Raw genomic sequence first — 12,811 nt, 5'->3', positions numbered from 1 at the left:
AACGAACTTGAACCCCAAAAGGCTCAATTTTGCTTCAGTATCCACCAGACAATTCCAATTGGTTCTGAACTTCGCTAAAGACTTCAGCTCCTCCTCAGAAACATACATTGTGTTAGCAGAATAGTTTATAAAAAGAAGGTTCCTAGTCAAAACTTATTTGTTCTCTGAACAAGAGGACTTAGGGTGCGAACTGTCGTGCCGCCGGTGTCCTGATTTGCTGAATCTAGAACACAAAGCAGAAAAGCACCTGCTGGTTTGACCTTTTACCCTCAGTCAGTCAAAGAAGACAATGCTCTACGAGGTCAGAAATGGCCCACAATGCAAGAGATGCCATGAGAGGAGTGAGGTATTCACGTAGAGGTTCATGACTGCCAGAGAGATGTAAATGGAATTTCTGTGTTATACAGGACACTAGGCAAAAGACAGCTAAGGGTTCTTTCTAAATGTAAAATTCTTTGCATTATTAACGTTATTATTTGCATTTAGGCATGATACCACAGAACCTTCAGAATTCAATTTGACAATGTAAATGCAAATATCTGGCAAGATGCTTGGCACATAGCAAGGGGTCAATACACGCTGGATTGTAGGAGTTCTTTTAAGACACTTTCTTTGGGTTGTCCTACTGGTAAATTTATACTTTGTCACCCAATCCTTGTTTTGACCAAGGATATATATTTTCAGAGTACTGGTCAAGATTGAACAGCATGAAGTTAACATGCTCACTCTGGGACATTTCTGTGACCTTGGCCTCATTGGCCGCAAATAAACTGAGGGAATCAGGGAGGCTTCGTCATGACTATTGTGGAGGATGAGGGGGCACAGGGCACGTGTCTTCCCAAAGAGAAGGAGAAGAGGTACTTCTTCTCTCCTCGTGCCTACCTGTCTACCCACTGACATGGAGGACTCCAGCCCGCTCATCCTCAGCCAGCCCACTGACGTGGGCTTTCTTCTCTAATAGGAACAAAAAAGACTTCACCCCAACTATTATTAATGTCATCCGTGAAGTAGATTAGTAGAGCCTGCTCTTCCTTTTTTCAGTAAGGAGAAGGAGGGGTGGTGCTGACAGAGCACAGTGGCACTATTTCCCCAGAGAGGCTCTGGAGTGACTTCCCACAGAAAGTGGAGGACAGCGGGTGATGAGAGAGAGTACTGGATCCAGTGAATGAGTTCACGCTAGTAAATGGTAGCATTCTTGACCGCACCACACCCCATCCTTGTGGCTGATGTGCTGATGGCAAAGGGGAAGGGAGCTAGAACTGTAAATCACCAGTGATGTCTTGAAGCCTTCTTTCTGCCTTCATTCATTCACTCATTCATCACTCACTGAGACCTTCTTCAGGCCAGTCACTTTACTAGACACCAAGAAAACAAAGCTGAATGAGGCACTGGCCCTGAGTGCACATTATACTTAAAATATTAGTTACAACCTCCCACAAGAATGTCAAAGAATGGCAGGATGACCACTGGGATGAAGCTACATGAGGAGACCTCTGTGAGGAACCCCAAATCCTGCTAAGTCTGTGGCTTGGCAACTGACATTTTTCCCCTGGGTCCTCAGACCCCGAGTCCAAAGGGCACATACTGATGTGCTTCCCAATACAGACAAAAGGTGCCAAGAGTAATTTTTCTCTCTTGAAGCTGGGGGTCCACCTTTTGGGTGGTTACCTCAGGGACAGGGTGGAGACAAGGAATACAATGTGTCCTTGTGTGGTGATCAGATAACTCCAGCCAAGGCCATAAAGCAGTCACTCTCTGTCAGGTATTGGACTGAGCTTCCTGTTGAGCAAAAGGGACGTTGACAGCGTCTGGCCTCTGCCCAAAGCAGCCTCCTCTCATCCACAATAGGCACTTGTATCTACAGACAAGACAACTGGCCCCTGGCCCCTCTATGCTCAGAGCAATTCTTTGAAAAATCTTATCATGATAAGTTAACTGGCTTGGCTCCTCTCTCATCAAGGAAGGGGAAGGAGCGTCTGTGGTAACCTGACCACTCGGGCTCTTTGTGCTCTCCACCGCCCCGATCAGCCGTGATCAGCTCTGATGAAGGTCTGGCTGGAGGCACTTGCTTCCTTCTCCCTCACTCCCACTCTCCTCAAGGCCTCTCTGCATTAAGAGAAAGAGTTCCTATTTCCAGAGCTGCCTACCCTGCTCCTTAAATAGGAAGTGATGTACGAAAGCTTATTTAGTCAGATGGGTTTCACTTTAGGTTCAGTTTTAAGTTTTTACCTTACGATCCTCACGTTTTAACATATTTTATCTGCCAAACTTTATTGATTGATTGATAATGGTTATGCCTATGTTTAAAGACAACTCTGACAACCAGAGCTTTAGATGAAAACCCCACATTACCATGCTGATTATTCAAAGTCTGGTCCCCTAAAAAAGGAAGCCTAGATTTTATTTAACCTCTTAATGTTTAGAATAGCTGAAAAGGTTTTTGAAATACTGAAAATGGCTCTCAAGCTGGCATGACTACATCTAGGCACGCCCAGCTTGGGACGCACTGGCATATGCCTAGGTTTCTGGTGTTACAGCTCTCCAACACGGGGAGACTTATTTCCGCAGGCTCGGCTGGTGTATCATAAGAGCAGATTTTATATCCCTAGTCTTGGTTCAGGCATAGGCACACAAATAAGCCTTCCGGGCATTACATCAGCTGGCTGAGGGAAAACGCTCAACAGAAATTTGTTGGATGAAGAAATAAATGAACAAATGGCAAGTATTTTTATGAACCCTTTATGAATAATTCCTCTAAGTGTGAGAAAGGGGGTTTCCTTGGAGAAAAAGCTGTTTATCAGTGATCATTTGAAACCTGCAAAGAGCAGGTATCATGATTCCAGAAGCGGCTTTCAAAAGTCTTAAAGGGGTCCCACCTGGTATGAAATTCTCACAGGGGCCTGAAGCCCCTCGGGGTGGTTTTTTGTGCCATCTCTCTGAAGACTTACTTGTGGTGGTTTGTGCAGTGAGCATAAATCCTTAGTTTGTCCCGGATCACTCGGCCTGGCCGAGGCTTCCGCTGGAGCCCAGCCACATGCACGGCCAAGACTTTGGGGCCGATCAGGCGCTTGTAAAGGAGAGAGAGCCAGTAGTCCTGAGGGGAAGAGAGGCGGAGAGTCAGAGGAGGACACGCATTCAGGTGTTCTGCGTAAATGTACAAACACACAGGCCACTTCTTATCAGGAGTACAGTGAAACATGACCAGCGAGACACAACCGTGTAAGCATGGTCACCCCAGTGAAGCACTCATCTTCAGTTTACAATGAAGTGGCACTTCTAAAGTGGCCTTTTCAACTGATCAAATGAGGAATGTCAGTGGGGCGGGCCCAGAGTGGCACACAAAACAAATGAATCAAAGGTTTTCACATATAAAATAACTTCTTTTCTATGACTTTACTTTCATCCTAGTTTATGACTTCTGTTTAATTATAAAATGGAAGATTTTCAATCTTTAGGATTGTCACCAATATGAGAACCCAAAATGTCATCCTCCAAACCCTGTCATTGAAGACTATTAATGTGGTGGGAAGGAGAGAAGTGCCTCCAGGCAGGAGACCAGAGTCAAAAATGCAAACAAGAGTGTCTGCAAACCGTGGTGCTAATTTTTGGTCATTCTCAATAATTCTAAACTAAAAAGAGTAATTCTAAACTAGAAGGAATGTGATGCTGCTAACCATTCCAGGGTCTATTTGTAACTGATTAATAAATATCCAATCTGTATCCACACATGTACTTGAACTTACAAAAGTCTATTCCCCATCACCTTAATTTCTACTGTATTTTCTATTATCATGTTTTATTTTTATGTTTGATACAAAACATTTGGTACTTGTGTTGTATTTGCTCTTTTCTCCTTTGATGGGGTAATGAATTCAGTGTTTCTAACTTGCCATGTAAAACAGGGCCGCCTAATTCATTTAGGGGCTTCCCCCTCTCCACCAGTTCTAGTTTTCAGTGAACATCCCATTCATTGCATGCATGCTATTCAAGGTCTTAAAGACATCAACCGTATTTTCTCAGCCTTCATCTTTCTAGGCAGAAGCCTCTTAATGATCTGTGTTTTTCCCATGTGTGGTCATCTATATAACAGTAGCTGGTTTAAAATGTCCGGTGAATTGAATAAATCAGAACAAAGTCTCCAGCCACAAGAATAGCTCCACATCTGCCCTGAACTGTGAGCTCTAAGCTTTGCCCAAACATTCACTTTAATTAACTTTAGACTTAGGATGGCTGTTAAATATGGTTTCCTTACATTTAAAATGGCAAATATTTTGCCATTGTCAATCATATAAATGAAAAAACCCCTCAGTGGTTCAATTTTCTCTTATTTGACCACAATTTCTGTGTTTCTGATTTGAAGTAATCTTTGTGAAGTGATTATCACAGTCACCCATATTTCCAATGGGGCATACACCTTTTTCTTATTGATTTGTAACATATTAGTGATAGAAATATTTGGGATGTTTATGGAACAAATATTTTGGCCGTTTGTAGTCTGCTTTTTATCACTTTTTATGACATTTTTTGACATGGAAAATTTAAAAACTTTACAGAAAAATGTATCAGTCTTTTCCTTTTAATTTCTTTCTTTTTTTCATTCTTAGAAAGTCCTTCCTCACACAAGGATCAGAATAATCTACTAATTTTTAAAATATTATTTTCATTTTATCATTAAACAATTTAAGCTCTTAATATATTCATTCAAAAATATCTTGGTGTACGGTACTGACTTTATCATTGTCTAAATAATGTGCTAGTTGTTGTAGCATCGCATAGCATCATATCCTTAAATCCATCTCTATCACATACTAAATTATATACGTGTGAAATATAAATATTATATTGTATAATGTCATATATTGTAATGTATAGTATTATATACTATATTATACTGTGTATATAATATTGTATTATAATGTATATTGTATATCATTATATATTTTATAATGTATATTATATTGTGTATTATAATTCATATATACAACACGTATACATACATGTATATAATATATATACATATATACAATATTATACATTATAATATAAATAATATATAATTATACATAATATGTGTATTATATGATATATAATATCATGTTATATATATTTAAATATATTTAAATATATGCATATATAATATATAATATTTTATGATATATATCATGATACATATACTGATAAGAAATGTTATATATAATCCTGTGTCTGGATTTCCTATTTCTCCCACTGAGCTCTCCATTTAAAAAAATCAGTTTCATAAAATTTTCATTATTATAATTTACATTTTAATATCTAGAGATTCAAGTTCATTTCATTATAATTTTTCTTTCTTTGTTCAAACTTTCTTCAATTAGTCATATTCACTTATTTTTCCAAATAAACTCTGGAATCATTTTTTGTAGTGGTGGTTGTTGCAGAGAAGTTTTTGAAGGTAGCATGAATTTTACACTATGTTTGGCTAGCCTTTTTGTGTTCTGCCAGGATGCTTATAGGAGTCATGTTTTGTCCTCAATATTTGAACTTTTACCAGGAATGTGTTAATGTGAGTTTCTGCATTAATTTACCTGTATTTGGGGAAATACTTTTAATCAGAAAGACTAAGGCCCTTCTTCAACCTATGACAATTTTCTTTAAATGTACCTTCAAATTCTTTTCTGGTCTCTCCAATCTGTTTCAGGAGTCTGTCTGTTAAATCTTCATCCTTAGTTCTGCACATTCATCATCTCTTTTCTCATTGTTTGAAAATCTTTTTGTTTCCCTCTGCAAAGGGTAAGTTGTCCTCCACATTACATATCCACTTTCTACAGAATCACTGCTGTCATTTACTAAATCCAATGAGTACTACAATTTCAGTTTCTTTGTAACCTTTTCTTGCCGATTTAGCTTATCTGATTGACACTCATTTAAAAAATTTTGTTTCCATTTTCTGTGTGCTATGTATATGTTTTTCATATACAGGAGAATATATGTAACTTACATGACAGTTCTGAAGCATGAGGATCCACCATCCATTTTAAAAGCTACCAAAATACCACACTGTTGCGTCTAGTTATGTGATTCTTCCTTTTCCTGTTTTTGTGTTTTTCATTCCCTTGCTTCATAGTTTAGTTTTATCCATACATTTGCTTCTAAGCAATATATTATTTAATTTGTTAGCTTTATAAAAGTGGCATCATGCTGTATGTATTTTCTGTGACTTACTTCTTTCACTTAACATTATGCTTCGATGCTTCATCCAGGTAGTTACACGTACTTACAGTTCATTCATTTTTAATATTGTATGATACTGTATTGTGTGAACATACTACAATTTACTTATCCATTCTTCTGCTGAGAGATATTTGGATTGTGTTCAGATTTTTGCTATTATGAACAATGTGGCTGTGAATATTCTTGTTCCTGTTTCCTAAGACCCAGGTGAAGAAATCTGGAGAAGTATTACTCCAACTGTGATTGGAAACCAGCCGCAGCCTCATCACCTGGGTGCTTCTTAGAAATGCAAATTCATGGACTTCATCCCAGATGTACTGAATCAGAATCTCCAGGGATGAGGCCCCCAAATTATGTGGCACTCCAGGTGATTCAGATGCTTGCTAAAGTCAGAGAAGCACCGTTCTAGAATACATACCTAAGAGTGGAACTGCTGGGTCACACACAGGTATGCAAATATTCAAGTTTACAGGATAATGCCAAATTGTTTTCCAAAGTGATTCTAATTATTCCAACTTACACTTCCTCCAGTGATGTCTGTATGAGTTCCCTTTGATCCACATCCTTGCTAACACTTGTTATTTTTAGACTTAATTTTTGCCAATCTCATGGGCATAAAATGTGTATTTCTTTTTGTGTGTTGTTTAAGAAGTCCTTCCTAATATTTAGTTCATAAAGATATTTTATACTTTCTTTAAAACTTTTAAAGTTTTTTTTTTCATAGTTAAGTCTTTAATCAATGTAGAATATAGTTTCCCTTCAGGGGAATCTAGGATTTTGGTTGGTAAGTCAGTTTTGATGGTGGGTTAAAAGCCAAAGTCAATGTGAAATTTACACCTTTACTTAGCTCCATGTGCTGTTTTCAGACTCCTCCCTTATCCTAACTCTTCTATTAGTTCCCTATTTATCCTCTCTCTCTCTATTTTTTAGGACTACATCTTCCCTCCCTCACTGTCTTTATCTCTCCCTCATGTAAACCAGCTCTCAGCAGAATCAGATTTTATTTCCTTCCCTCCTCCCTTCTTTTATCCCTCCCTTTCTTCCTTTTCTTTTATTTTGCTATGAATATGTGTCATTTATATAATCACAAATAAAATTAAACAAATGGAATGCTTCCTGACTATCTCTTAAGGAAATGACATGAAAAGGCAGAAAAAAATTATCTTTATGAATAGAGCAGATAGAAAAAAAAAATGTACATGTATATCGAGCAACAACAGACATTGTATGAAAGATGGAATATGAAGAGAAGTTTTCAAACAATAAGAATCATAAAGAAGGAAGGCAAATACCAAGGCTTTTCATGTCAATTAAAAAAAAAACCCCAAAGCAAGGAAGGCATTGCAATTTTCAAGATACAAAGAGAGACACAGACAGACATTCTTTAAGTATATCAGACAAGAGAAGAGGTTGAAGAAAAATAGTGTCCATTTATTAGCTGGAGAGGGAAAACTAATAACAGATGACACTAAAGAGACAGAGGTTTTAAATCTTTTCTTTTTCTTTAGTATTTGTCAAAAAGTCAATTGTGGTATGAAAGCTAGAAAATGCAGTATATAGAGTAAGTTGAACCAAAATAAATGGGAAAAAAGAAGGAAACTGACAGAGGGTTGCAGAGTTTACTGGATTAATCACTGAACCATGTGTTCTTCGAGGTCTAAGACTACTTATGCCTTCTTAAAGCCCATGCCTAGTAGAGTGCCTGGCTTATAGGAGGTGCTAGAATTAAGTTATGGAACGTGTACTATGTTTAAGGCTCTGTGCTAGGCATTAGATATAGTGGTGAATACAGCAAATATAGTTCTTGCCATCATGAAGTTTATAATTTAGCAAGGAAAAGAGTCCTTAAGCCAATGAGTTAGGCAATTAATTAATTTCAATAGCGCTAATGGTCATGGAGAAATCAGTAAGACCGTACTGTATCATAGCAGACGTGACTCAGGCTGGACAGGGGGTCCTGGTCAGGGAAGGAGTTTTGTTGCCAGAACCTGCACGGACCTCAGCCTGGCGTCTGGCTTCCAGGAGAGGAGTGTAGCTTTGGAGTGTGTACCATGAGGCTGGAAAGCTGGCAAAGGGCAGCTGCTGACGGAGGTGTGATCAGGGCTTGGGCTCGCAGCTTGGATTGTCTACACTGCACGACCCTGAGGCCTTTGATGATACGCTACAAAACGAGGAGTGGGAAGGGGGTGCTGGCCTGTGACCCTAGGCTCTGACCAACCAGGTGAGACCTATGGATACGTTCTTCTTCTGCAAGCATTTTCTGAGCACATGTTAGTGGCACATGTGTACTCTCTTCAACTCGAGGGATACCAGGATGAACAAGACATCTTCCTGTCCTCAAGGAACTTAGGGGCCAAGATACATGTAAACAATTCTCTGTAAAACAACTAAAGTAAACACCACATGAGCAGGAGGTGCTTGCAGTGCTTTGGGAATTCAGAAGAGGAAACAATTACTTATGACTGGGGGATTCTGGGAAAGCTTCACAAAAGACCAAAGGTGAAGTAATTTACTTGGAGTTGAAAGGTCTATATCAAATCCTGGGAAGTTATTTATTATCTCCAAAACTCAGTTTCCTCATAGGGGTTTAATGAGATCTGGAAACATTTATCATTAGTGTCTGAAATATCAAAGTACTTAATAAACCTTGCTAATTCTTCTCTATATTCCTTGAAAAAGTTTTTAGGCTCATGAAAATAGTTATATTCTAATATGTACACAGTTATGTTCCAAGTTGCCTTGAAAATATAAACATAAGTGGGGTGTGTGTGTGTGTGTGTGTGTGAGTGTGTGTGTGTGCCTGTGTGCATGTGCTGGGAAGGTTAAGGATGGTTGGAAGGAAGCTCCTTTAGATCAGGGCTTAACTCTGCATCCTCAGTGCCTGTGAATATAGACATCAGCACTCAATAAATACTTGGTTGAATGAATGACCAAATCAAGTTTACCTCCTGAAGCTGATAGAAGGTTTTTCCAGGGCCGAATGGGTGTGAAATGATAACTTTACAAGGGTCATAGGTCATGATTTTCTTAAGCACTTATAGGCTTTGCTGCAGGTGCCTAAACTCGTTTAATCTCAATATTTCCTACTTCCGGGACGTATACATGTGCTGAAGTGTGACAGCTAAATGACAAATACTTTTTCCATCACGGAGCCTCTTGTCTGACTTCCAAAGTCACAAAAACCTAGTTAGCTCTGGTGGGCACAAATGCTACTATCCCAGTAGCCACTTTTAATCTAGATATCTGACTCTAGGGAGCCAAGAAGAAGGGAAGTGGAATATCCCCATGGATCTGCACTCTAGATGTGGTGGTGGGTCAGAGCTCACATGTAAGGGAAAGAACCCTGCTGCTCAGACTTACTCCACAGAGAAGGAGCTGCCAGACAGATCCAGAAAGTTTCCATGTGACTAAAGCATCCTTAGAAATACTAAAAGCTATCACTTTCCCTGCTGCCCTCTTTAGAGGGAACAAAATCCCCTCCAATCTATTTTTTGACAACCTTACTTAAAACTGTCAAATGGTTCCCTGTTGCTTGCAGGCTCAAGACCAGTGACTAAAACCAGAGGTTTTACCCTGAATTGATCCCTTACCACCCTGCCTTTCTCTACCTGGCCTTTTATGCTCAAGGACATTGATTTTTTTTTTTCTCCCTCCCACTACAGACAGGGCCTTCCTGTTTCTTTAATCATCTCCCACTCCCAACCCACACACCCCTCCCCAACATGCCAGCACGCGCGCGCGCGCGCGCGCGCACACACACACACACACACACACACACACACACAATTTGTTAACTCTTAGCTCAGACGTTAACTCTAGGGTCACTTTTCCAGGGAAACCTTTCTGGACCACCCCCATCCCCTGCCTGAGCGAAGTCACCTTTCTGTGTTATGTGTTCTTGTAGAACCATTTCTTTCTCTAAGGACACTTGATTCAGTTTGTATTTACACATTTATTGGTAGGATTTTCTGATTCATATGTCTCTTCCTTTCTAGACTATGAATTCAGTGATGATGGACTGCGTTTTCTCACAGCTGTACCCTCAGAGCCTAGCAGCATCTAGAACATAAAGGTGCTCAATAAATAGTTGGCAGTAGAAGGGCCTGGGGGGCGCCCATTTCCCCTTGGTCTGGCCCCCTGCCCCTTGCCTCTCTTACCCAGTCTTATCTACAACTGGACTTCAGGTAAGGTACCCCTAAACAAATACAGAGTTTTTCTGTACTCAGCCCCATCAATCTCAGACCTGAGGAAGGGTGGGAGGAAGCACTGGCTCAGCTGGGGCTCTGTGGTGCAGCCAGTGGCAGCAGTGAGGAATTTCTAGCCCAGTACAATGAGGATGATGCCCAAACCAGAGAACAGAGAACTGAGTGGAAGCGAGACCCAGGAATCCTCCAACCTAGAAATGCAGCCCAGAGGGTCATCACACAAGGGGCACCAGAAATACGGGGTATGAAATCAGAATTCCAGGCATGCTGCAAGTGAAGGCGATCATAAGCATGCACAAAGAATTATAAAGGCCTGCCTTCATCTGCTCATTGAGACAAGGTGGGTGACATTGCCTGCATTCAAAATGCCAGGGGCAAAACTGATAAGTTTGCTATAAAAATGCCAAGTTACAATGCTTTTAATGAGACTCGCTTTTGGCAAAAAATGCATCTGAACTATTTTTGTTTCTCTTGGATAGTCAGATCATGAGGGTTTAGAATATCAATGAAACATTTTCTAGAGTTTATTATCGAGAATGATTGCCAAATGGTACAGCCACTGTGGAAACCAGTTTGACAGTTCCTCAAAAAGTTAAACACAGAATTACCCTAACACAGCAATTCCGCTCCTAGGTGTACAGATATATATCCCAAAGAATTTAAAACAGGTACTCAAATAGATACTTGTATGTGAATGTTCATTACAGTGTTATTCAAAATAGCCAAAAGGTAGAAACAACCCAGGTGTTCCTCCGCAGATGAATGGATAAACAAAATACATATCCATATAATGGAATATTATTCAGTCATAAAAAGAATGAAGTTCTGACATGCTACAACATGGATGAACCTTGAAAACATTATGCTAAGTGAAACAAGCGAGATACAAAAGCACAAGTACTGTATGAGTCTACATATATGAAGTATCTAGAATACATAAATTCATATATACAAAAAGTAGAACAGAGGCTACCAGAATCTGGGGGGATGTGAGATTGAAGAGCTATTGCTTACTGGGTTCAGAGTGATGAAAAATTTTGGAAATAGACATGAGAGATGGTTGTACCACATTGTAAATGTATTTAATGCCGCTGAATTGTATTCTTTAAAATGGTTAAGTGAGCAAATTTTATGTTATATATATTTTAGCACAACAAAAAAAGAAAAAAATTGTCAGAAATAATCTTTCTTGAGAATAACCTGGTAATATATATCAAAAGCCTCAATTACTGTATACTCTTTGATCCAACAATTCCACTTCTCATAATTTATTCCAAAGAAATAATCCTAGAAATGTGCAAAGACTTATCTGTAAGATGGTTGTAGTAGCCATTGTTGATTTTGTGCCCTAATATCAATTCTTCCTCCTTCTAATTACAGCATCTGGATTTTCTTTTGGGAAATGGTTTAGCTATGATTGTATACTGTTTATCAAGGTTCCTTCATCTCCCTTGAGGAGAGTAAGTGATCATATTAGGCCAGCTGGACATTCTCTCCAGGGAATCTAGAAACAATGGTTTGACAGCATATTGAGAGTGGCTGGAGCGAATTTATTCTATGCAGTGGCAACTTGAGGGGACTGACTGCTGCCCTGGATCCTATCCTTTCCAAGCTGGGTGCTTCGGCTTTTCAACCACCTCATTTCTTCTCTGCTTAAGTTCCCTAGATTCCCTCCCTTCCCTTTTTTCTTATGAGCAAAGAATTTTAATTGGTACAATGATCATCACAGCATTATTTTTAATAGGGGAAAAACCTGAAAACAAATGTTCAATAAATAAATTACTAGATAAGCAAACTGTGGGAAATCTAACTGGGTATTTTTTAAACCACTAGAAATTCTATTTTAGAAGAATATTTAATGATGTCAATTATATATATATAAAATGATGTTCATTATGGTGCATAGAAAAAGAGCAGACTTTAAAAGAGGGTAATCCTATTTTTGAATGGAAATAAGTGTCTCTGTGCAATTTAACTTGGATATACACCTAAATGAAAATGGTAGTTATCTCTGAGTAGTACTACTTCTCCTTCTTTCAGTTCCTTGAAGGCCCATTCTCCCACACCTCTGGGCCTTTAGAAAAGCCATTCCCTTTAGAGTTCTTCTCCCAGTGCCCTGCTGGCTATCTCCTTCTCAGTCTTTGGGTTTCTGCCTAAGTGGAACTTCCTCTTGGAAGCCTCTCTGAAGTCCCATGTCCAGGTTAGGGTTTCTCTTGTATATGATCCTGTGAACCCTGTGGTCTCCACCTCATAGCAGTCTTCACCGTGTATGCTAATTGCCTATTTACTTGTATGTATTCTTCACTAGACCCTGTAGTGACTTCAGGGTCCATGTTTGTGCTAACAATGTCAACGAACATTTGAGTGCTTAATATGTGCTTCATGTGTATTATCTC

General features: G+C 39.3%; 1 protein-coding gene across 1 annotated transcript in view; it reads right to left on the bottom strand.

Annotated features, from left to right (window-relative positions):
* The window catches only part of HPSE2 (heparanase 2 (inactive)), a 563,834-nt gene that overhangs the window by 23,555 nt on the left and 527,468 nt on the right, over positions 1 to 12,811 (bottom strand). Inside the window, 1 exon segment of the mRNA XM_032491126.1 lies at positions 2,949 to 3,094. Within this exon segment, the coding sequence (XP_032347017.1) occupies positions 2,949 to 3,094 (146 nt within the window).

Source organism: Camelus ferus, chromosome 11, assembly GCF_009834535.1.
Source record: "Camelus ferus isolate YT-003-E chromosome 11, BCGSAC_Cfer_1.0, whole genome shotgun sequence".
In the NCBI taxonomy this organism is placed as follows: Eukaryota; Metazoa; Chordata; class Mammalia; order Artiodactyla; family Camelidae; genus Camelus; species Camelus ferus.
This window is presented reverse-complemented; position numbering and strand designations above follow the sequence as displayed.